General features: G+C 44.0%; 1 protein-coding gene across 4 annotated transcripts in view; it reads right to left on the reverse strand.

Moving 5' to 3' along the window:
• Positions 1–27,198, reverse strand: part of CTNND2 (catenin delta 2) — a 2,169,946-nt gene that overhangs the window by 963,378 nt on the left and 1,179,370 nt on the right. For all 4 annotated transcript variants that reach the window (XM_069730454.1, XM_069730453.1, XM_069730452.1 and 1 more), the window contains exon 13: positions 4,603–4,720. In XM_069730454.1, coding sequence (XP_069586555.1) covers positions 4,603–4,720 — 118 coding nt within the window. The remainder of the gene's footprint in view (positions 1–4,602; positions 4,721–27,198) is intronic.

Genomic DNA, 27,198 nt, shown 5'->3' on the forward strand with positions numbered 1-27,198 from the left:
AAAGTTAGAACACCCGGATTACCACCGTGAGTATCTCTAATGTGATTGATCAAACATGGTACACCTTTACCAGTGTTGATAGAATTAAAATGCTCTCTAAATCTGACGTATAGCGGGCGTATTGTCTTCCCTATGTAGAATAATTTAAAAGTTCAAAAGATTACATACACCACATGGGTGGTTTTGCAAGAAATGAAATCAAAGCTGCAATGTGAAAACGCAACCCATATGCAATGTGTTGCTAACAAAGGGACAATGTCCACATCTATGATTGTGGAGCACCCGCCAGGGCTTTGGTGTACTCAGTACCAGGTCCGGTGGTCATTAAAGAGGAAGTCACAGTGGCAGCGACCCGTTCAGTGGCCCTGGGAGTCCAAATTAAAGGACTTAAAGGGGTTTTGAATAAAGTTTGTGTTCATGATGTCACCTGTGGTTCTTGGTAAGAGGTGACTGACGCTGCTTAAAGGGGTCCACTGGGGTGATGTTATGGCAGCTAAGATGGTATAGCTTCCCACAGGTGAAGCTGGGTCACCAGGGCTCTGGTGTATAGTTGAAGATGATGGGTAGGGTAGCAAGAAACGGAGGACACAGGTTTGCAGTCTCTTTAAAGGATTTACTGATGAATTCAGGCAGCCACAGTCCAGGGCACCAGATCACAGGTATAGGTAGGGTCTGGCCGGCTTAGAAGCGAGTTGGGAGTCCCTTTTACCAGAGTTAGAAGCCTTCCCTCTACCGCTGTGGTGTAGTTCCTTGCAGCCCTAGGCCTCTCACAAGGTTCTCTCTGTCCTCCCTGCAGGTAGGACACTAACTCGTATGACTGGTGGCTCAAGCCATTTTACAGGGTCTCTATCACGACCCGGGCTCTTATGAGCCACTGTGTCTCCAAGTGTCAGGGCGGACAGGTGACTTGTAATCCAGCTGTCCTGCCGGTTTCTGTTGTGAGCCATGGAGTCCCTCACCTCGGTCTTCTAGCTACCGGTGTCTGCGCTCTATAGGGAGGTAGCCCAGTCAGCGACTTCAGCATTTCTCAAGGATGCATGGCACCTCTACTCCCTTCTCCTCTGTCTCTCTGAAAGGAATTAACTGACTTTCCCTCCAGACCAGAATATATATAGGGGAACCACCCACAAGCTGGATCAGAGCACCCCCTACTGGCCTGGAGTGTGGATATGTTGCATGCTTGTGTTTACCTGATAAAAAAGATCCTTCCTCGCTTCCAAGCATGACATCACTCTCCCCGTGAGGAAAACAATGTCACTGTGACCACCAGGAACCTGGGATGTCACAATTGCCTTATATTAGAACCCAACCAATCATTCTGTTCCTTGTCTATCCGATTGTGGACGAGAACATCCCTTAGACTCGTGCTTTTCCTGCACGAGAACAGTGAACCCTTCGCCACTGTTAGAGCATGTTAGGTTGGGCTATGGGTTGAACTAGATGGACTTAAAGTCTTCCTTCAACCTTAAAAACTATGTTACTATGTTACTATATCTGATAAATCTGTATCACGCCCAAGAATGCGCCAATTCTTTCTGATTGTGGATCGGATAAAGTTGTCCATAGGACCGTACTGAAAACTGAAAACAAATTTTTTATCTTTTTTACTATTTTTATTTTTAATGTCCCTGGGCACATGTGTTGATGGATTCTGATTGACCCTATCTAATGTCTTGTTCTATAAGGATCTGGGATAACCTCTCTCTTCAAACCTCCTAAATAAATCTGCCGATTGTTTTTCATAACCTAAAGCAGTATTGTTGACCATCTTTATTCTAAGAAAATGACTGTATGATATAGAGGGTCACTCCATGGTAGTTTACGTTACAACACAATACAGTAACTTACGTTATAAAGGTGATGGTAACTTACCTTACATTGAGTTTAATCTAATGGTAATATATTGTAACGTAAGTTACCATCAGCTTAGTAACGAAAGTTGCTATACTGTGTGGTAACGTAAGTTTTCTATATTTCTTGTAATAAAAACTGTTGCTTTTAACATGAGAGTTTAAAATACATTTTTTAAAGATGCTGGAACTAAGGTGTTTTAATACAATAAAAATAGTGCAGACAATTTGGCAGACTCATGAAGGACAATTGTGTTTCCTTTTTTTGTAACATAAGTTACCAAGTAATAACACTGTATTTTGTATTTAATTTTATTGTTGAAAAATCAAACTGTGTTGAAATCTATTGAGAATAGTTTAATGTACAATATAGATTCTCTCCATTTTGTGCCTGCCTTCAAAGAACAGTCTGTAGCCAGTTTTTGGCTTGTGAATGTAACGTAAGTTACCATGGAATGACCCTAGAGCGTTTTGTGTAGGATGGGTGGTAGCTATCATAGTGTAGCATGGAATTAGTTGATGTCGGTTTTCTGTATATTGAAGTACATAATCTACCATTCTTGATCTCCACCATTACATCTAAAAATTGCAGTGAAGTACCCCCAACTTTCGATGTAAATGACTTATTGATGTTGTTAGATCTATTCAGATAATCCACAAAATTAACAAAACATTCCCGAGAACCATCCCACACCATAAATATGTCATCCTCATATATAATATACAATTTGCTGTATCTAAGATACTCATTGACAGTGGAATAGACAAATTTGTTTTCAAATGACACTCAAAAATATTGGCAAAAGTACAAGGTACTGGAGTCCGCATGGCAGTTACAAAATTCTGTAAGTACCAAGTATCTTGAAATTTAAATGCATTATGTTTTAGAAGAAAAAGGATCCCCTCACATACAAAATTGGCAAAGTGATAATGTTTCTCGGTTGTTCTCAAAACTTCCCTAATAACACCCACACCCATATCTTGGGGGATTCTTGTATAAAGATTCTCCACATCTATGGAGACCAGGGAGAAGCCGGGCTGGCATGAAAAATTACTATTTGTTTTGATGATATTATTACTGTCTTTCATGTATTAGGGGATATCCTTGAGAAGTGGTCTTAGCAGCCAGTCCATAAACTGGGACAGGGGTTCAGTGAGAGACACAATACATTGGAATTGAAGACTGGTGCATACTCAGTAGTGCAGGAATTAGCCCAGCCCTTGAAATGGAAGTCACTGATGATGGTTTGTTTCAGGAAGGAGGCAGAGGCTGTGGCAGTGACAGCAGCTTCTGCTCCCTCATGATTCTTTGATTTAACATCCCAGCATGCACTGGGATTCTAAAAAAAAGGCATCCAAAATTAAGTACTAAAAAATAATCAGTTAGAGTGAAGGAAGGGGAGGGAATTTTTAATTAAAGTACTGTATGCTAGAAATTAGATTAAATTATGGCATTAAGTAGGCATTTAGGATAAAAATTACTTTGTATTTCAGACCACTCCTTTAAACTACAAATATACTGTCTATTTGCCCTGTTTTTCAGCCTCATACATTGTTGAACCTAGAAATAGGTGCAATACAGACTTTTAGGCCACATTCACACATTCAGTATTTGGTCAGTTTTTTACCTCAGTATGTGTAAGCCAAAACGAGGAGAGGAACAATCAGAGGAAAAGTATAATAGAAACACATCACCACTTCTGCATTTATCACCCACTCCTGGTTTTGGCTTACAAATACTGAAGTAAAATACTGATCAAATACTGAACATGTGAACGTGGCCTTACTCTGAGATACTAATATTCAGTATTACAATGTACTCTTTTGTCACCGAAGCCTGTACAATATACTATTGTAACTGTAATTGGACTCTGCTTTGGTTATCCATAGTTGGCCATCCCTCTAGCAGTATTTGGTCAGTAGTTTACATCAGTATTTGTAAGCCAAAACCAGGAGTGGGTGATAAATGCAGAAGTGGTGCATATGTTTCTATTATACTTTTTCTCTAATTGTTCCACTCCTGGTTTTGGCTTATAAATACTGATGTAAAATACTGACCAAATACTGCTAGTGTGATGGCAGCCTGACTCTAAGGCCGGGGACACACACAACGTATAAAAAAACGGTCCGTTTTTGACGGACGAGAATCGCACAAATGTTACCAAAACAGTGATCCGTGTGCAGTGCAAGGATGCGATTTTCTCGCATCAAATGATCCGTTTGACATCCGTGTGACATCCGTATGGCATCCGTATGGTGAGATTTTCTCACACACTTGCAAAATGAGCAAATAATGGTTTAGCCTTTTCTGTCACCTGCCCAATGCCTGAGAATTTCTCGCAAGTCACACTGATGGTCTGTGTGCTGTGCTATTTTTTCTCACCCCCATAGACTTTCATTGGCGATTGTCGGCCGAGATACGCTGACAATCGCAGCATGCTGCGATTTCACTCGGATACTGAATACGGCCGAGAAAATATCGGATGATGGGAGCTGCCCCATAGATTAACATTGGGACGAGTGCTATGTGATTTTTTTATCGCATTGCACTCGTCTGTATTACGGTCTAGTGTGACCCCGGCCTAAACCAGAACAGCAGCATGCTATGACTGGTAAAAGAGCCACAATATTATTTAAAAAAAGGCTTCATGTATGTAAAGTCATCCTTAATTTATCATGCAAAACGGCAAAGGAAAATTTAAATTGGTGTATGTACTGGCATTTTTTAATTTCAGCATTGTAACTAACACACCTTACTATCTATTTCATTGTTTCCTAGTGCAGACTGGATGACAAAGAGCAAGGCATCAGTCAGTCCATCACACTCTCTCATTCTTCTGCGAGCCTCCTCTCCAGCAGAGCTCACATTCCTGCAAAAAATCAAAATACATAAGAAAATCTAGTAGTAGTAGTGTCAAACTAAGCAACTTTTAATCTTACAATACAGTGTAATTCTTTTTGGCTAAAGTCCCCATACATATTACACAGCATTCAGTTGAACGATGGATAGTTTTGTCTCTCATCTGTGTTCTCTGGTAGAGACCCATTGCCACACTTTTCTGACACAGGTTACTGTATCTCTGGTGGAGTACAAAAGGATTGGCCATTGGAAATCCACCAGAATTATTTTTTTTCTACCTCGACACAAGTCAGGAGACCCCATACACATTAGACTGCCTGCCGATCATACCAAAATCGGCGAGTTTGGACATACTCAAGATGGCACTTAACAGTTGAATTTTTCCCTGTGTCTTTTTTGCAATAGAAAAAAAAGCTGTGCCTTGATATTATACAGTGGCTTGCAAAAGTATTCACACCCTTGGATTTTTACCTATTTTTTTTGCACTGTAGATTGTAAGCTCTCACGAGCAGGGTCGTCTTATTTCGCTTTAATTATTGTATTGTTAACGTTGTTACTTATGACTGTTGTGTTTGAAACTGTTAAACTGTAAAGCGCTGCGGAATATGTTGGCGCTATATAAATAAAGATTATTATATTATTATTACATTATATAACATGCATCATAGCTAAATAGTTTAAATTGGTGAAGTGAAGCTAGATAAATGCAGGCATAGATTAAATTTATGGGGTCAAATAACTAAAAATTGACGTGCATATGTATATTCACCCCTTTTGCAATGAAGTCATTCAAAAATTCTGGTGCAAGCAATTGCCTTCATAAGTCACATGCTTAGTGAAAGGAAGTCCACCAGTGTGCAATCACATGGTCTGTCAATATATACACTCTGAAAGGCCACATAGTAACATAGTAACATAGTAACATAGTTAGTAAGGCCGAAAAAAGACATTTGTCCATCCAGTTCAGCCTATATTCCATCATAATAAATCCCCAGATCTACGTCCTTCTACAGAACATAATAATTGTATGATACAATATTGTTCTGCTCCAGGAAGACATCCAGGCCTCTCTTGAACCCCTCGACTGAGTTCGCCATCACCACCTCCTCAGGCAAGCAATTCCAGATTCTCACTGCCCTAACAGTAAAGAATCCTCTTCTATGTTGGTGGAAAAACCTTCTCTCCTCCAGACGCAAAGAATGCCCCCTTGTGCCCGTCACCTTCCTTGGTATAAACAGATCCTCAGCGAGATATTTGTATTGTCCCCTTATATACTTATACATGGTTTTTAGATCGCCCCTCAGTCGTCTTTTTTCTAGACTAAATAATCCTAATTTCGCTAATCTATCTGGGTATTGTAGTTCTCCCATCCCCTTTATTAATTTTGTTGCCCTCCTTTGTACTCTCTCTAGTTCCATTATATCCTTCCTGAGCACCGGTGCCCAAAACTGGACACAGTACTCCATGTGCGGTCTAACTAGGGATTTGTACAGAGGCAGTATAATGCTCTCATCATGTGTATCCAGACCTCTTTTAATGCACCCCATGATCCTGTTTGCCTTGGCAGCTGCTGCCTGGCACTGGCTGCTCCAGGTAAGTTTATCATTAACTAGGATCCCCAAGTCCTTCTCCCTGTCAGATTTACCCAGTGGTTTCCCATTCAGTGTGTAATGGTGATATTGATTCCTTCTTCCCATGTGTATAACCTTACATTTATCATTGTTAAACCTCATCTGCCACCTTTCAGCCCAAGTTTCCAACTTATCCAGATCCATCTGTAGCAGAATACTATCTTCTCTTGTATTAACTGCTTTACATAGTTTTGTATCATCTGCAAATATCGATATTTTACTGTGTAAACCTTCTACCAGATCATTAATGAATATGTTGAAGAGAACAGGTCCCAATACTGACCCCTGCGGTACCCCACTGGTCACAGCGACCCAGTTAGAGACTATACCATTTATAACCACCCTCTGCTTTCTATCACTAAGCCAGTTACTAACCCATTTACACACAATTTCCCCCAGACCAAGCATTCTCATTTTGTGTACCAACCTCTTGTGCGGCACGGTATCAAATGCTTTGGAAAAATCGAGATATACCACGTCCAATGACTCACCGTGGTCCAGCCTATAGCTTACCTCTTCATAAAAACTGATTAGATTGGTTTGACAGGAGCGATTTCTCATAAACCCATGCTGATATGGAGTTAAACAGTTATTCTCATTGAGATAATCCAGAATAACATCCCTCAGAAACCCTTCAAATATTTTACCAACAATAGAGGTTAGACTTACTGGCCTATAATTTCCAGGTTCACTTTTAGAGCCCTTTTTGAATATTGGCACCACATTTGCTATGCGCCAGTCCTGCGGAACAGACCCTGTCGCTATAGAGTCCCTAAAAATAAGAAATAATGGTTTATCTATTACATTACTTAGTTCTCTTAGTACTCGTGGGTGTATGCCATCCGGACCCGGAGATTTATCTATTTTAATCTTATTTAGCCGGTTTCGCACCTCTTCTTGGGTTAGATTGGTGACCCTTAACCCCTTCGCGCCAGCCGCCGTACTAGTACTGCGCTGCCGGCACTGCATAAGTGCCAGCAGCAGTACTAGTACGGCGCACCGATCACCGCGGTCTCGCGCTGAGCGCCGCGGTGATCGGGTGCGGGTGTCAGCTGTATATGACAGCTGACACCCCGCAGCAATGCCCACGATCGGCGCTATCGCCGATCGCGGGCATTTAATCCCTCTGATGCCGCTGTCAGTAGTGACAGCGGCATAGAGGGGGATCGCGCAGGGACGGGGGCTCCCTGCGCTCTCCCACCGGAGCAACGCAATGAGATCGCGTTGCTCCGGTGACCCGGAAGGAGTCCCCGGATCCAAGATGGCCGCCGGACTCCTTCCGGGTCATGAAGTGACCTGGCTAGCCGGCGCCTGCTAAGAGCAGGCGCTGGAAAGCCAGCTAAGCTGCCTGTCAGATCGTTGATCTGACAGTGTGCTATGCACAGTGTCAGATCAACGATCTGATCTAATACAGAGATGTCCCACCCTGGGACAATGTTAGAAAGTAAAAAAAAAAAAAATAGAATGTGTAAAAAAAAAATTTAAAAAAATCCCCAAATTAAAAAAAAAAAAACATTTCCCAATAAATACATTTATTTATGTAAAAAAAAAAAAAAAACAATAAATGTACACATATTTGGTATCGCCACGTCCGTAACGACCCGCTCTATAAAACTATCACACTAGTTAACCCCTTCAGTGAACACCGCAAAAAAAAAAAAAAAAAAACAAGGCAAAAAACAACGCTTTATTATCATACAGGCGAACAAAAAGTAGAATAACACGCGATCAAAACGACGGATATAAATAACCATGGTACCGCTGAAAACGTCATCTTGTCCCGCAAAAAAAAAGCCGCCATACAGCATCATCAGCAGAAAAATAAAAAAGTTATAGCTCTCAGAATAATGTGATGCAAAAACAATTATTTTTTTATATAAAATAGTTTTTATTGTGTAAAAGCGCCAAAACATAAAAAAATTACATAAATGAGGTATCGCTGTAATCGTACTGACCCGAAGAATAAAACTGCTTTATCCATTTTACCACACGTGGAACGGTATAAACGCCCCCCCTAAAAGAAATTCAGGAATTGCTGGTTTTTGTTCATTCCGCCTCACAAAAATCGGAATAAAAAGCGATCAAAAAATGTCATCTGCCCGAAAATGTTACCAATAAAAACATCAACTCGTCCCACAAAAAACAAGACCTCATATGACTCTGTGGGCCAAAATATGGATAAATTATAGCTCTCAAAATGTGGTGATGCAAAAACTATTTTTTGCAATAAAAAGCGTCTTTTAGTGTGTGACAGCTGCCAATCATAAAAATCCGCCAAAAAAACGCTATAAAAGTAAATCAAACCCCCCTTCATCACCCCCTTAGTTAGGGAAAAATAATAAAATGTAAAAAAATGTATTTATTTCCATTTTCCCATTAGGGCTAGGGTTAGGGCTAGGGTTAGGGCTAGGGTTAGGGTTAGGGTTAGGGCTAGGGCTAGGGTTAGGGTTAGGGTTGGGGTTAGGGTTTCAGTTATAATTGGGGGTTTCCACTGTTTAGGCACATCAGGGGCTCTCCAAACGCGACATGGCGTCCGATCTCAATTCCAGCCAATTCTGCTTTGAAAAAGTAAAACAGGGATCCTTCCCTTCCGAGTTTTCCTGTGTGCCCAAACAGTGGTTCCCCCCAACATATGGGGTATCAGCGTTCTCAGGACAAGTTGGACAACAACTTTTGGGGTCCAATTTGTCCTGTTACCCTTGGGAAAATAAAAGCATAGGGGATAAAATATCATTTTCGTGGAAAAAAAACTTTTTTTATTTTCACCGCTCTGCGTTATAAACTGTAGTGAAACACTTGTTGGTTCAAAGCTCTAACAACACATCTAGATAAGTTCCTTGGGGGGTCTAGTTTCCAATATGGGGTCACTTGTGGGGGGTTTCTACTGTTTAGGTACATCAGGGGCTCTGCAAATGCAACATGACGCCTGCAGACCAATCCATCTAAGTCTGCATTTCAAATGGCGCTCCTTCCCTTCCGAGCTCTGCCGTGCACCCAAACAGTGGTTCCCCCCAACATATGGGGTATCAGCGTTCTCAGGACAAGTTGGACAACAACTTTTGGGGTCCAATTTGTCCTGTTACCCTTGGGAAAATGAAAGCATAGGGGATAAAATATCATTTTCGTGGAAAAAAATATATTTTTTATTTTCACGGCTCTGCGTTATAAACTGTAGTGAAACACTTGTTGGTTCAAAGCTCTCACAACACATCTAGATAAGTTCCTTGGGGGGTCTAGTTTCCAATATGGGGTCACTTGTGGGTAGTTTCTACTGTTTAGGTACATCAGGGGCTCTGCAAATGCAACATGACACCTGCAGTCCATTCCATCTAAGTCTGCATTTCAAACGGTGCTCCTTCCCTTCCGAGCTCTGCCATGCACTCAAACGGTGGTTCCCCCCCACATGTGGGGTATCAGCGTACTCAGGACAAATTGGACAATAACATTTGTGGTCCACTATCTCCTGTTACCCTTGGGAGAAAAAAAAATTGCGGGCTAAAACATCATTTTGTGGAAAGAAAAAATGATTTTTTAATTTTCACAATGCTACATTCTAAACTTTAGTGAAACAATTGGGGGTTAAAAGTGCTCACCACACATCTAGATAAGTTCCTTAGGGGGTCTTCTTTCCAAAATGGGGTCACTTGTGGGGGGTTTCCACTGTTAAGGCACGTCAGGGGCTCTCCAAATGCGACATGGCGTCCGATCTCAATTCCAGCCAATTTTGCATTGAAAAGTCAAATGGCGCTCCTTCCCTTCCGAGCTCTGCCATGCGCTCAAACAGTGGTTTATCCCTATATATGAAGTATCGACGTACTCAGGACAAATTGCAAAACAACTTTTGGGGTCCAATTTATCCTTTTACCCTTGGGAAAATAAAAAATTTGGGGCAAAAAGATCATTTTTTGTGAAAATTAAATATAATTTTTTTTTTACGGCTCTACATTATAAACTTCTGTGAAGCACTTGGAGGTTCAAAGTGCTCACCACACATCTAGATTAGTTCCTTAGGGGGTCTACTTTCCAAAATGGTGTCACTTGTGGGGGTTTCCACTGTTTAGGCACATCAGGGGCTCTCCAATCGTGACATGGGCTCCGATCTCAATTCCAGCAAATCTCGCATTGAAAAGTCAAATGGCGCTCCTTCCCTTCCGAGCTCTGCCATGTGCCCAAACAGTGGTTTACCCCCACATATGGGGTATCAGCGTACTCAGGACAAATTGTACAACGTCTTTTGTGGTCCAATTTCTCCTGTTACCCTGGGTAAAATGAAACAAATTGGACCTGAAGTAAAAATTTTGTGAAAAAAAAGTTAAATGTTCAATTTTTTTAAACATTCAAAAAATTCCTGTGAAGCACCTGAAGGGTTAATAAACTTTTTGAATGTGGTTTTGAGTACCTTGAGGGGTGCAGTTTTTAGAATGGTGTCACTTTTGGGCATTTTCTGTCATATAGACCCCTCAAAGTCACTTCAAGTGTGAGGTGGTCCGTAAAAAAATGGTTTTGTAAATTTTGTTGCAAAAATGAGAAATCGCTGGTCAACTTTTAACCCTTATAACGTCCTAACAAAAAAAAATTATGTTTCCAAAATTGTGCTGATGTAAAGCAGACATGTGGGAAATGTTGTTTTTTAACTATATTATGTGATATAACTCTCTAATTTAAGGGCATAAAAACTAAGAGTTTGAAAATTGCTAAATTTTCATAATTTCCGACAAATTTTTGTTTTTTTCACACATAAATGCAAGTCGTATCGAAGAAGTTTTACCACTATCATGAAGTACAATATGTCACGAGAAAACAATGTCAGAATCACCAGGATCCGTTGAAGCGTTTCAGAGTTATGACCTCATAAAGTGACAGTGGTCAGAATTGTAAATATTGGCCCTGTCACTTAGGTGAAAACAGGCTTTGGGGTGAAGGGGTTAATATAGGGTTTTCATTGTTTCTTGGGATTTCACCTAGCATTTCATTTTCCACCGTGAATACCGTGGAGAAGAAGGTGTTTAATATGTTAGCTTTTTCCTCGTCATCTACAACCATTCTTTCCTCACTATTTTTTAAGGGGCCTACATTTTCTGTTTTTATTCTTTTACTATTGATATAGTTGAAGAACAGTTTGGGATTAGTTTCACTCTCCTTAGCAATGTGCTTCTCTGTTTCCTTTTTGGCAGCTTTAATTAGTTTTTTAGATAAAGTATTTTTCTCCCTATAGTTTTTTAGAGCTTCAATGGTGCCATCCTGCTTTAGTAGTGCAAATGCTTTCTTTTTACTGTTAATTGCCTGTCTTACTTCTTTGTTTAGCCACATTGGGTTTTTCCTATTTCTAGTCCTTTTATTCCCACAAGGTATAAACCGCTTACACTGCCTATTTAGGATGTTCTTAAACATTTCCCATTTATTATCTGTATTCTTATTTCTGAGGATATTGTCCCAGTCTACCAGATTAAGGGCATCTCTAAGCTGGTCAAACTTTGCCTTCCTAAAGTTCAGTGTTTTTGTGACTCCCTGACAAGTCCCCCTAGTGAAAGACAGGTGAAACTGTACAATATTGTGGTCGCTATTTCCTAGATGCCCGACCACCTGCAGATTTGTTATTCTGTCAGGTCTATTAGATAGTATTAGGTCTAAAAGTGCTGCTCCTCTGGTTGGATTCTGCACCAATTGTGAAAGATAATTTTTCTTGGTTATTAGCAGAAACCTGTTGCCTTTATGGGTTTCATAAAACCCATAAAGGCCCCCATAACCAGGACCTCATTATGGGTTGCAGCTTCATCTATCTGCTTTAGAAGTAGACTTTCCATGGTTTCTGTTATATTTGGGGGTTTGTAACAGACCCCAATGAGAATTTTGTTACCATTTTTCCCTCCATGAATTTCGTCCCATATGGACTCGACATCCTCATTTCCTTCGCTAATATCCTCCCTTAAAGTGGACTTTAGATAAGACTTTACATAGAGACAAACCCCTCCTCCTCTCCGATTTTTACGATCCTTTCTAAACAGACTGTAACCCTGTAAGTTAACTGCCCAGTCATAGCTTTCATCTAACCATGTCTCGGTTATTCCCACTATGTCAAAGTTACCTGTAGATATTTCTGCTTCTAGTTCTTCCATCTTGTTTGTCAGGCTTCTGGCGTTTGCGAGCATGCAGTTTAGAGGATTTTGTTTTGTTCCAATCTCCTCGCTGTGGATTGTTTTAGAAATGTTCTTACCTCCCTTCTGAGTATGTTTTCCTGGATCTTCTTTGTTCAAGTCTAATGTTTTTCTTCCCGTCCCCTCTTCTTCTAGTTTAACGCCCTCCTGATGAGTGTAGCGAGTCTTCTGGAGAATGTGTGTTTCCCAGGTTTGTTGAGGTGTAGTCCGTCTCTGGCGAGGAGTCCATCATACAAGTAATTCACACCGTGGTCCAGGAATCCGAATCCTTGTTGTCTGCACCATCGTCTTAGCCAGTTATTTGCATCAAGGATCCTGTTCCATCTCCTGGTGCCATGCCCGTCTACTGGAAGGATAGAAGAAAAAACTACCTGTGCATCCAGTTCCTTTACTTTCTTCCCCAACTCTTCAAAGTCTTTGCAGATTGTCGGTAGGTCCTTCCTTGCCGTGTCATTGGTGCCAACATGTATCAGAAGAAATGGGTGGACGTCCTTGGAGTTGAAGAGCTTTGGTATCCTATCGGTCACATCCTTGATCATCGCACCTGGAAGGCAGCATACTTCTCTTGCAGTTATGTCCGGTCTGCAGATGGCTGCTTCTGTGCCTCTCAGTAGTGAGTCTCCCACCACCACCACTCTTCGTTGCTTCTTGGCTGTACTTTTTGCTGTCACTTGTTGCTGTGTGCCCTTTTCTTTTTTGCTTGCTGGTATTGCTTCATCCTTAGGTGTGCCATCTTCATCCTCTACAAAGATTTGATATCGGTTCTTCAGTTGTGTGGTTGGTGATTTCTCCATGGTCTTCTTGCTTCTTTTGGTCACATGCTTCCACTCATCTGCTTTTGGAGGTTCTCTGACACTTTTTTCACCTTCTGTGACCAGTAGAGATGCTTCTGTTCTGTCTAGAAAGTCTTCATTCTCTTTGATGAGTTTCAAAGTTGCTATTCTTTCTTCCAGACCCCGCACCTTTTCTTCTAAAAGGGCCACTAGTCTACACTTCTGACAGGTGAAATTTAATTCTTCTTCTGGTCGATCTGTGAACATGTAGCACATGCTGCAGCTCACCATGTAGGTTGTCACATCTGCCATGTTGCTCCTAGATCCTGCTGACTTGCTGTGTGTTTTCCTTCTTGTGTAATCTACTCAGCCAAGCTCTCTTGCAATAATGTCCTACAGGCAAAAATACGGCGCGCGGTTTGGTGATTCTTTCCAAGCAGCTGGTCCTGGCTGTACCCAACGATCTTCTAGCTTAGGGAGACTCTTCGCTTTTCCCAGTAGGCACCGGGAATATGCAAATTATCCTCCTCAAGCTTGAATCCCTGGTTTGGTGATTCTTTCCAAGCAGCTGGTCCCGGCTGTACCCAACGATCTTCTAGCTTAGGGAGACTCTTCGCTTTTCCCAGAAGGCACCTGGAATATGCAAATTAGCCTCCTCAAGCTTGAATCCCTGGTTTGGTGATTCTTTCCAAGCAGCTGGTCCCGGCTGTACCCAACGATCTTCTAGCTTAGGGAGACTCTTCGCTTTTCCCAGAAGGCACCTGGAATATGCAAATTAGCCTCCTCAAGCTTGAATCCCTGGTCACATAAGCTGCAACACCATTATGCAAGATGCACCACTAACCAAACAACACCAAGAAGACCATGGAGGTCTCCAAACAAGTCAGGGGCAAAGTTGTTGAAAAGTACAAGTCAGGGATGATCTTCCGGAGCACTGGAGCACCGTGAAATCTATTATCATCAAATGGAACTAACATGGTACCACAACAAACCTGCCAAGAGAGAACCGCCCACCAAAACTCTCAGGCCGGGCAATGGCATTAGTCAGAGAGGCAGCAAAGAGACCAAAGGTAACACTGAAGGAGCTGCAGAGATCCCAATCAGAGACAGGAGCTTCTCTCCACACCACTACAATGAGTCATACACTTCATAGAGGAGGCCTTTATGAAAGAATGAGCAAAAAATACCTTAGGCTGGTTTCACATTTGCATTTAAATCCGCAGCGTTTTAAACGCATCCGCAATTGGTGGAAAAATGCATATAAACGCGTACAAACGCAGAGTTTTTTTAGACGCATGCGTTGACGCATGCGGTTAAAAAAACGCCACGTTTGTACGCGTTTACATGCGTTTTTTCCTGCGTTTGCGTTTTTGGTGCGCATGATGAGAAATTTCACAAGAGAAAAATCAAGATAACCAGACACCACCAATGGGACTACAGAAGGCGTGTATGATGGGATCTCTATACATAGACCCTAGGGCTACTGAAATTTTAATAGTTTGCTACTGTATCCTGTGTCATGATGGATCTTCACATGGAGAGCTTTTATTTCAACCTGGATTTCAGCTTCAAGCTGTTTCTTGCCTGTGCTTTTGCTTGGGAGCAAGACAGAAATCGCGAAAGATTGAGAAGGAGACAATGGAGGCAGCCCATTATCGAAGTACGTGAGAGCCGTGGAGCCTATCACACGCTCTATTCCGAGCTTAATGCCAACCCTGAGAAATTCCATGAATATACAAGGATGTTGCAAGACTCGTTCTGGAATTTGCTTGCTCGTGTCCAAGGAACCATACGGAGACAGGACACCCAGCTCCGTAGAGCGATTCCACTGGAGGAACGTCTGCTGGTTACATTAAGGTACGTTACAAATCTAAACCCAATGACAGTCCAAATTTTTTGTTTTCAGACATGTATGTTTTGGCTATTTACCATTCTTTCTTTAGCGTAAACACACCATAAATAGAATAGATTGTAATTTTTTTTGTTTGTGTTTTTCTACAGATTTCTGGCAACCGGAGAGAGTTTATCATCTCTCCACTTCCAATACCGGCTTGGAATATCCATCCTGTCCGGAATAGTTGCGGACACCTGCCGGGCTTTGTGGAATGTACTCCGGGATGAGTTTATACCCGTACCCACCGCGGACATGTGGCTTGAAATAGCTGAAAAATTCTGGAGTGTGTGTGATTTCCCCAACTGTTTAGGAGCGGTGGATGGAAAGTACATCCGCATTATCAAACCTGCCAGAACAGGATCGAAGTTTAACTATAAAAAATATTTTTCTGTTGTGCTCATGGCAATAGCTGATGTGGACTGTCGCTTCATCGCCGTGGACATTGGAGCTTTTGGCCGTGGCAACGATTCCCAGACTTTCAAGAACTCAGATATGGGCCGGCGTGTGTATGGCAAAAATTTCAATTTTCCCCCGCCACAACCTCTCCCCAACATTCAAGGTCCACCGCTGCCATTTGTTATGGTTGGGGATGAGGCCTTCCAGATGTGTGAAAACCTACTGAAGCCCTATTCTAGTCGGGACTTGAACCACACTAGAAGGATCTTTAACTACAGACTGACCAGGGCCCGAAGAACAGTAGAGTGTACCTTTGGCATTCTGGTCGCTAAATGGCACATTCTTGCATTAGCCATAAATCTAAAAGTGGAAACAGTCGACGAGGTGGTCAAAGCCTGTGTGGTTCTCCACAATTACATAATGACTAAGGAGCGTCCCAACATTGAACTGGATAAACCAGTTGCACACCCACTGCCCGATTTCCAGCATCACCCGCTGCGGTCAACTGCAGCCGTTGGTCACATGCGGGACCAATTTGCTGCCTTTTTTTATTCAGATATTGGCCGTGTGTCATGTCAGGACAATGTTGTGTAAATGTCCTGTTGTAATTATATCAGTAATTTTCTACAATGATAATAATATTTCTCATTAAAAAACTTTAGTTTATTATGCTGTGCTAAAACTAGCAGTATTTGGTCTGTATTTCATATCAGTTTTTGTAATCCAAAACCAGGATTGGGTGATAAAGGCAGATGTGCTAGTTATTATGTTAATATCATAATTTACCTCTCATTGTTCCACTCCTTGTTGTGGTTTACAAATACTGATATAAAACGCTGGACACATACTGCTAGTAATGGCAGCCATGTTGCTTTATTGGTAAGCTTGTTGACGTCATTGCGTCATGATTGTCTTCTCCTGTATCCATTGGACACAAACTGAAGAGACAATCACTGTCACACTATCTATACTCATCAAGTCAGGTGTCAGAAATAATGAATTCATGATAAACATATACAGGCTCATGAATTCACTATTTCTGACACCTGGGCAGGTGAGCATAGATATGTAGCATGTGACAACCATTGTCCCCTCAATTTGTGTGTAATAGATTATGTATAAAGAAGAGAAAATGGTGGTTATACAAGGCAGTTATCTACTCAACAGGTCAGGTGTCATAACTAATGAGTTTTTTGACACCTGACCTGTTCAGTAGAGGTCTGCACTGTATTTCCACCATTTTCTCTTCAGACTGCCACACTAGGCACAGACAAAAAGAGATTATGGAGATACATGTAATATTTTTTGGCCCACCTCATATCTGTATACTAAAGACACACAAAACTGCAGTCTTTTTATTTTTAACTACTGGAGATATGATGTGGGATAAAAAGTAAGTGTGTGGCGACGTTTCTTGGTGCACGGTGTGTTGCCGGCGGCGATAGACACAATAAACCAAACATAATTGTGGCAAATCAAGCTTTTTTTATTTTATTAACAACTGAAAAAAAATATTTTTTACTGCGCCGGCTTGGGGTAGAGTGTTGTAAACGGGGGGTGTGAAGAACTGAGGCCTGGCTAACCGTGGACGACGTAGAGGTGGCAGGAGAAGGGGCAATGAAACTAGAAGGGTCTGGAAGTTCGGGGATGGGGCTTGACACATGAGAGGCTTGAGATGCACTGGAAGGGTGAGACAAAACTGACATTACAGACACATTGGTAGGTGAAGGGGAGGAATGCTAAGAGTCCTCTGTTTTTTTTCTGGGGTTTTTTTGGGTTTGCCTGGTTGGGGGACGTCTTGGTGGGCTCATATGCCATGGCATGGTTGTGGGTGACCTGTCAGGGTCCGGCTGCACTGTGTCACAGTCCACAGCACTTGTCGAGTGGACGGCCATGCCAGGGTCCTGCTGCATCGCGGTGGGGGCGGTCCGGAAAGCCATGCCAGGGTCCTGCTGCATCGTGGTGTCAGTGGAGGAGGTCCAAGCTGGAGCAGCGGTTGTCACGGTGGTGGCGGTGGGATGTTCAACTGCACTCGTCATGGTGCTGGCGCTGTAGTGGAGTCCGCCTGTGGAAGGAATTGAGGTGGCCTTGCAGTGGTATGCAGCAGAGGTCGGCATTGAGGTTAATCGTGACAGTGAAGGCACAGTTGGATATGCCGCCACTGTCTGCTGGAAATACCGACTCTGCTGCATAGCCTGCACGTAAGCAGCATTGCAGGCCTGCATCACACTGAGCTGGAGATCAGGAGTAAGGTGTTCCGACATGCCCTGCTCAATTTGGTTAAAAAAATTATGAGCTGGCCTCTGGAGGTCGGCTTTTACTTGATCAAGGCTTTTGGTGACCTCCTGGATACGGGCATTCAAGAGGTTATGTGAAACATCCATTCGGTCACCTAAAGCTTTGATTGCTTCATGTAAAACCGAGCTCAAGTGCAAAAACTCGGGCATGAGTGACCTGTCCGAAGCCCTCTGCCGCTGCCGGGATGAGCCTAAAAAAATGGGGGCAGTAGAAGAGGACTGCGAAAGGGGAAGACCTGATGGACCAGCTCCCTGGTCTCCAGTTAGTGTGGAAGGCCCACCTGCTGCTGCGCTGCTGGATGGCTGGGACGGGTCCGTGGCTGTCGGATGAAGGACCGCTCCAGAACCTGGGCCGACAGTCGTGCTGTATGTGCTGTGAAAAAAGGAAAAAGAAAATTAATACCAAAAATGAACCAGACGCAAAATCCTGTGGAATTTAAAAATACAGATTATGGCAATATAATACAACCTAAAGCATGTGATAAATACTTACGTTCTCTGGGCAAGGACCGGTCTTAAAAATGCCAGAACGCGATGGTATTTCTATGTTCGGATCCTTGCTCCTGAACCACTGGGAACACGACTCTCTTGACGCAGGTCCTTGTTGAAGCGGTCCTTCATCGAACGCCAACGTGTTTTTACTTTGTCCACAGTTAAAAAAAACCCATTATGGTCAGAAAATGGACTTTTTGCCATGCTCAGCCAACTGTGTGTGATAAGAGAAATTCCGGAGAGTTTCTTTCATCACACACAGTCGAGTGAGCACGGCCAAGGTCTCTGCTGCTTCACACTGCAGTGCAATACTTACCAAATGCACTTCGGACCCGTGTCGTGGCATTGTCCCAGCCATCCCACATCGCTTGGGCCACCTCATTCCACAACCGCCGAATCGTGGTGTTGTTCGAGTGCAGTGGATCCCGACTGTCCCACAACGGGACTCGCTCCTGGACCAGGGTGATCAGTAGGTCGTTGTCTATCAGGTTATCGTCCCGTTGTGAAATCTAAAAATTAAAGAAAGTCATTAAAGTTTGCTCAATTACATAAGGAAAAGAAAGAAAAAAGATGCTGAGAAATGGCATGAATAGGAAAGTCAAGATACAAAAGGATTCCAGAAGGAAAAAGTTTAGAAATACGAGTGGAAAGAAAGGAAGATTCAAGAACACAGTCAGCCTTGTATACATACCCGCTGCCGTCTTTCCACTGGACCTTGACTCCACTGCTCCTGCCCTGTCTGTGCCTCAGTAGAAGAGCTCTAAAAAAAGGAAAAATCAAATTGTCACATATGTCGATGTGACAGTGAATACTTACCAATCTGACAAGGCAAATACTCACCTTACTGACATGCTCCACTTCCGACTGTCGTGGCTGAAACTCCTCACCAGATGAAGAATCCGAAGATGACATTCTGATGCATGTAGAAAGAAAAAAATGGCAGAAATTAGGACATGTAGAGACAGAAAATAGAAAATAAAGGCATTGGCTATGATATACTCACATTGTTCAGGGTCTTGTCCTCCAAGATGTGGCCTGTGCGTGTCTCTTCGGCTTCAGAGTCTGGTGAGAAGTGACCTGCAACTGTCCACACCCTCCCTTTTATCACCTTGATGGTGGGGGGTGGCTTATCAGTGTCTAGACATTGTTATCTTAATTGAAACGCATGCATTCAAAAATGCAACCAAACGCATGTGCTAAAAAACGCATGCGTTTACATAGACAGCAATACGTTTTTGTGACGCAATCGAACGCATGCGGTTTTTTTGCGGCAAAAAAAGCCTCTAGAAATTACTACATGTTGCATTTCCGCGACAAGATGCAATCATCGAAACGATGCATGAGTCGTCAAACGCGGCCAAACGCGTACACAATAAACGCATGTCTTTTTAATGTTAAATATAGAAAAACAAGACGCATGCGTTTATATGCGTTAGAAACGCAGCGGCAAAAAACGCAAATGTGAAACCAGCCTTAGACATACCAATTTTAAGGCTCGTTTTGAGTTTGTCAAAAGATATGTGGGAGACTCCCAAAATATATAGAGGAAGTTGCTGTGGTCAGATAAGACCAAAATGGAACTTTTTGGTCTCTGAGATAAATGCTATGTCTGGCGCTAAATCAACACAGCTCACCTTGCCTAGAACATAATCCTGACAGTGAGACATGGTGGTGCAACATCATGCTGTGTTTTGTTAGCAGCAGGGACAAGGAAAATGGCCAAAGTTGAGGGGAAAATGAATGGTATGAAATACAGGGAAATTCTTTAGCAAAACCTGTTGCAGTCTGTTAGTGATTTTAGACTGGGATAGAGGCTCACCTTTCAACAAAACAATGACCTAAAGCATAATGCTAAAGGAACACAAGTGATTTAATGGGAATTGTTTAAATCTTTTGGAGTGGTCTAGTCAAAGCCCAGACCTTAATTTCATTGAGAATCTGTGGTCAGACTTAAAGATTGCTGTTTACTGGAGAAAACCATCTAACTTGAAAGAGTTGGAGACGTTTTGCATTGAGAAATGGACAAAAGTCCCTGTGCCAAAATGTGGAAAGCTCACAGAGACTTATTCAAATTATTGCAGCTGTAATTGCAGCAAAAGGAGGCTCTGCAAAGTACTTTAGGGGGGGCAAATATGTAACACCCCAGGTAACCGGTTGTTACAATGGCAATGCTTTCTTCACCAGGAGAGTGATGACACGCTTGACAGGTATTCAGCACATAAAACACTGTTCTGACTCCAGGCCAGAAGGGGGAGCTCTACACCCAACTTCAGGGGAGCTGCTTTCTCTGGTAGGGAGGAGGAGTCAGTTGCTAGGCAGTTGCCAGGCAGTTGGAGTTAGACAGATGGTGAGACGAGAGCGAGGAGAGCGAGGAGAGAGGAAGGAAAGCAGGGGCTGTGGAGACAAGTAATTCTGTGGCTCCTAGGACGGGAAAAGAAACCAGAGCAGTCTGTAGGAGACTGAGAGGGAGAAGAAGTGAAGAAGAGTAAAGAGCTGGAGAGAGAAGCTGTGACTGGGCTTCCTCCATGCTGAGCGCAGATACCAATAGCCAGAAGCCTGAGGTTGTGGGGGTAACTTCATGCCCCACAGCAGAAATTGGTGAACAGCTGATTGCAAGTTATCTGTCCACTATTAACACCCGAGGACACAGTAGCAAATAGAGACCGGGTCATGTTAGAGATCCTGTAAAAAGGCTTGAGCTACCAGTTGTACTGGTAGTGTCCTACCTAAAAAGGGGGTCAGAGAGAAAACGTGAGGACCTTGTGTGAGGCCTAAGGCAGCAAGGGACTGCAACACCACAGTGCTAGAAGGAAGGCTTCCAACCCCACCTGGTTAGAAGGATTCCCAATTTGCTTCCAGGCTGGCCAGACCACACCAGCATCCATGATCCGGTACCCTGGACTGTGGCTGCCTTGAACCAAGTAAAGAGGTAAAGAGACTGCAACCCTGTGTCCTCAGTTTCTTACTACACCACCTATCACCATCTTCATCTATTACACCAGGAGCCCTGGGAACCCAGCTTCCCCTGTGGGCAGCCATACTATCCCTGCTGCCAATACATCAGGCCAGTGAACCCCTTTAAGCAGCGTCGGTCACCCCTGACCGAATACCACAGGTGGCGTCACAAACATTTGTTATTCAACTAACCCCTTTAAATACTATCCCTTTAACGTGGGCTCCCAGGGCTATGGACCAGGTCGCTGCCTCTGTGACACATCCCATTAAGTACCGGACCCAGTACCGAGTACTCCACGGCCCTGGCGAGTGTTTCATTTTGGCATCATGAACAGGATCAGGCCGACCCAGCAAACTAGGTCTAGGTGCGGCTTAGAGACTGTACTTTATTAAATTGTGTTTCAGAGACTTTAATGAGCTTTTAAAACATTGCCATAACTGCGTGACATGGTGTGCACGATAAAAATTTTCAAAATTGCCGCCAAAAACTGCCGCCATAAAGAGCACCGCGAGGAGCGCAGGAAAAGAGGGGCGTGACATTGTGGGAGGAGCCTGAAGAAAGAGCACGAAGGATGCTGCGCTCGGTGCTCAGCCGTATGTATGAGAAGAAGCCGGAAGCCCCAGCAGTAGAACCGGAAGGAGCACCGAACAGAGCGCCGGAGAGACAGCTGCAGAAGCCGGTAACCAGACAACAGGCCTGGCTGAAGTTAGCACAGGGGAAGGGATATGTCCAGCCCGGGTAGAGACGCACCACCGGCTGCAGATGCAGCTGCAGCCCCCATGATGCCACTAGACCCTGCAGTGGCCGCAGCACCGATAAGTCGGCCTGAACCAGCTTCAGCTACAGCTCCTATAATGCCATTATCCATGCCCTATATATTGGGAGGGGCCTGGTTGCCACAATATTCAGGGGAGTCCCACACCCTCAGCGACTTTAAAGAAAGACTCTGCAGCTTATTTCAGGTGTACCCCCTTTTAGAACAACAAAAAAGTCAGCATCCTAACTGGCCAATTAATTGGTGCAGCACAACGAAGTAAAATCCTGGCCTAATATTGAAAGAGGAACTGTTGAGCAAATATTAGCCAAACTGAAAAACACTTTTGACACGGCGGGTGCAGGACAATATAAGGGACTGGAATATTTAATTCAGTGATATCTATTGTGGTATTCTAGTGTTCCCTTTATTTTTTGAGCAGTATAGCTACGCACATTGAAGTTTTTAGTTATTTGTCCTATCTAATCTAATCAACAGCTATAAAATCTGATGATAAAATACACTTATGGATTCCGCATATAACATACACTTGAGGTAATAACAATGAATACAATATGTATACTGTCATAGGGTGTATATCAGAAAATGCAATGGCGTAGTGGAACGAGTATTGGAAACCACTGTTGGGTATCAAGGATGCATTCATTTACATAGCATGCAATTTCTGATATTGATAAAAGGATATCTTATACGGTAATGGCTAAAAGTGTTGGCACCCTTAAAATTGTATTTCTCCCACAAAATTATTGCAATTACACGTTTTGTTATGTTTATTTCCTTTGTGTGAATTGGACGAACACAATAAAACAGATAAAAAGGGGAAATTGGACATAATTTCATACAAAACCCAAAACTGGGCTGCACAAAATTAGTGACACCCTCAATTTAATATTTGGTTGCACACCAAAACACACCAAATAATTAGAGAGAAGGTATGAGGTGCGTTCGCAGCCCAGGGTTCACCGTGCAGAGATAGAACCTGCTGCTGAGTAATGACGGACTATATGGCGGTACAATGTGGATACACACATGGGTTAACTTCACCCTGTATGAAGAAAGCGAACTCTGTTGCGTCACAGGGCCGCGGTAACGCACAAAGAGCGCAAGCAAGGAATCACAGAACTCTATCCCAGGATACAAGATTAGAGTTCGTGTAGACCTCTTGCGCTCGACACCACAATAGGGGTATCAGAGTAACAGAAAAGGTAACTTATATGCACAAGAGTGCATGCTGTGCCACTCTGGCGGACGTCACTAACCACCCAGACTTGGGACAGGAAAGCACTCTAATAGCGCACGGCGCCGCACTGGCAGTCACAGCAATTAGACCCTGTTTCATGTGTTTTTGTGCTGATAGCTCAGCCGGGAGCTAGATAGCAGACATTCACCTTACACGAGCTGTCATACGCAAGGGAGGGGATGATTAAAGAACGACTTACACTCATCAACACACACACACACGTTTTCAAATGTACCTTTTAAAGCGGCAGTGCTACAAGACCTTCCAGATGGACCATTAGGAGCCGCAACAGGACCTGAGCATGTGACCCCCGACCTCCAATGGGAGGTCGTCCCGTGGGCATGCTCAGTATGAGAAAAGCAGGACTTAGTCCCAGAAAGACCTGCTCGCTGCTGATCAGTGCTGGCTACAAAGACAGAGCCTGGAAGGGCAGCAGTAACCAGTCATCCAGTATCAGCCTGAGCTAGACGATGGGACCGACATCTCTGCTGAACAGGCTCCACTGTGGCTGGAGAAGAATGGGAGACCGCAGCGGAGATAGTTTGAGATTCCCCCTGTGCAGAGGCTGGAACCCGACACCTAACATGGCCCCCCTCCTTGGGCCTCGATACAAGGCAGCAATGAGCTGCGGAGCTCTAATGTGCTCAGCAGGCTCCCAGGACCTGTCCTTTGGGCTAAAACCCTTCCATTCCACCAAATAAAATTGTTTACCACCTTACACCCCAAGAGAGCGTTCACCTCATAATTGTCCGTAGATGAACCCGATTTCCCTGCAGATGACTCGGAAAACTGGGACATGTGTACGGGCTTCAAGAGGGACAGATGAAAGGTGTCGATGATACCAAGGTGTGGAGGAAGGGCCAGACGGTAGACCACAGGATTAACCTGTTTGAGGACATTGAAGGGACCCAAGAAGCGAGGTGCAATCTTAGTGGACTGAACTCGCAGCCTGATGTTACAGGAGCAGAGCCACACTAAGTCGCCAGGAGCAAATGTCGGAGCGGGGCGCTGATGTGCATCAGCGGAGGACCTTATTCTCTCCTTGGAGGCCCGGATGACATCCTGAGTGCGGTCCCAAATGTCCCATGCCTCCACAGCCCAGTCTGCCACCCTGGAATCGGCGGAAGACATGGGCATAGGCACAGGAAACCGTGGATGCTGGCCGTAATTAAGGAGGAATGGGGTCTGACCAGTGGAGTCGGCTACAGCGTTGTTTAGCGCAAACACCACCCACGGTAGCAAGGATACCCAGTCATCCTGCCTGACTGAAACAAAATGTCACAGATATGTGACCAGAGTCTAGTTCGCCCTCTCTACCAACCCATTCGTCTCGGGATGATATGCTGAAGAGAGATTCAACTCAATGCTGAGTAGATGACAAAGCTCTCTCCAGAACCAAGACGCAAACTGGGGACCCCGATCACTGACAATTTTGTCCGGCATACCGTGTAGGCGAAAGATATGCTTAATAAACAACGCTGCCAGAGCCCGTGCAGAAGGTAGCTGTGGAAAAGGCCCCGAGTGCACAATTTTGGAAAAATGGTCGGTGATCACCCAAATAATGGTGCAGCTACATGACTTGGGTAAGCCCACCACAAAATCCATCCCGACCATCTCCCTGAGCCTGTCTGCCACTGGCAGGGGGTAAAATAACCCAGCTGGCCGTTGTCGAGGGGACTTGTTCTTGACGCAGGAGACACACGCCCGAACATAGTCTCTGATGTCACGGGCCATATGCGGCCACCAGTATGTCCTCGCCAGCAGCTCAGATGTCCTTTTGGTCCAAAAACTTCCACCCACCCTGGACGAGTGAGCCCAAGAGAGAACCTCCGGACACAAATTAGTTTGTTACAAAAGTCTTGCACGGGGGCACAGGCTCTAGCAAAACCGGAGCCACGGTCCTTAGGCTCTCAGAAGGGACAATAAGCCGAGGCTCCTCTTCCTCCTCTTCAGATGATACAACGGAGCGAGAGAGAGTGTCGGCACAAATGTTCCTCTCCCCGGAGAGAAAATGGAGGGTGAAATGGAACCGGGAGAAGAACAGGGACCATCTGGACTGGCAAGAATTTAGCTGGGCTGTCTGTAAGTAGACCAAGTTTTTGTGGTCTGTGAAAACTTGGAAGGGAAAGCGAGCCCCCTCCACAAGGTGTCTCCACTCAGAGAAATTCAACTTCATTGCTAGCAACTCCCTGTCCCCGATGGCATAATTCCTCTCCGCTGGTGTGAAGGTCTTGGAAAAGAAGAAGCAGGGAATCTTCCGACCTTGAGCATCCTTTTGGAAGAGGACTGCTTCAGCACCAACAGATGAGGCATCCATCTCCATTATAAATGGCTTATCAACATCGGGGTGATGTAAGATGGGAGCGCTAGCAAAATGAGACTTAATAGAAGTGAAGGCCTTGGAGACCTCCTCAGACCACAATTTGGGATTTGCTCCCTTCTTGGTGAGGGCTACCAAGGGAGCTACTATAGTTGAGAAATGAGGGATGAACTGGCAATAATAGTTAATGAACCAGATAAAGTGCTGCACTGCTTTAAGAGAATGGGGTTCTTACCAGTCCATCACAGCCTGTAGTTTGGCAGGATCCATAGCCAATCCCTGGGCGGAGATGATATAGCCCAGGAAAGGTAAGGACTCCTGCTTAAACACACATTTCTCCAACTTGGCGTAGAGGAAATTTGCCCGTAAGAGGTCGAAGACTCTGCAAACATCTCTCCGGTGGGAGTCAATATCTGGAGAGTAGATGAGAATATCATCCAGATAGACTACGACCGAGATGGAGAGCATATTCCGGAAGATATCATTTACAAAGTCTTGGAAAACGGCTGGGGCATTACAGAGCCCAAAGGGTATCACTAGGTATTCATAGTGCCCATCCCTGGGGTTAAAAGCTGTCTTCCATTCGTCCACCTCACGAATGCGAATCAGGTTGTAAGCACCCTGCAGAACTAGTTTAGTAAATACCCTTGCTCCCAGAAGCCTATCAAAGAGCTCAGATATCAGGGCAGAGGATACTTATTCTTAACGGTGATGGCGTTAAGACCCCTGTAGTCTATGTATGGACGTAGTTCCCCGTTCTTCTTCTGCACGAAGAAGAACCCATCCCCTGCAGGTGACACTGACTTCCTAATGAATCCTCTTGCCAGATTTTCCTGGATGCACTGTGACATTGCCTCCATCTCCGGGAGAGATAACGGATAGAATCGACCCCGGAGAGGCTCAGCACCTGGCAAGAGGTCAAGAGGACAGTCATAGGGGCAGTGAGGCAGAAGGGTCACTTTCAGTGATTCTTGGTTAAAATACCCCCGGCGGCACTAAAAACCCACTCTGACAAAATGCTAGTGGCAGTGCAAGCCAGAATCTCCAAGGCATAAAGAAGCAGTTCATATCATGTGTCTAGCTTGGATAATCAATAGTTGTAAAGCACAGAGAAATCTCGAAGGATGCTGGTATGGTCAGCAATTTACTCCTTCAGCAGCTTCCAAAACTTTGTCCTCCCTGTCAGAATACCCCACACATCTAGGCCTTGGTGCTAGGAGGGTCTGAGAAAACTGTCCAGGATCTTTAATGATGTTCCCCTGCCTCTTCTGCATCTGGTGTGTGTCTCCCTGGTCTCCACTCCTTGCTTGTCCAATGATCTGTGATCTCAGCTACCAGCATTGTCAGATGGGATTTTTTTAATAATTATTCAACTAGGGCCATCAAGTACTTCAACATTATATTAGACCTCTCCGCCACAGGAAGGAGAGATGTAAAGTTCTCCCTCTAGCATGGGTCTAGAAGAGTGACCAGCCAGTAATTAGTGTTGGCCGAAATGCATACAATGTGAGAGTCACTAGAAAAGAAGAGAAACATAACTCAGCCATGTGTGCCAGACT

This window comes from Ranitomeya imitator, chromosome 6, assembly GCF_032444005.1.
Source record: "Ranitomeya imitator isolate aRanImi1 chromosome 6, aRanImi1.pri, whole genome shotgun sequence".
Classification (NCBI taxonomy): domain Eukaryota; kingdom Metazoa; phylum Chordata; class Amphibia; order Anura; family Dendrobatidae; genus Ranitomeya; species Ranitomeya imitator.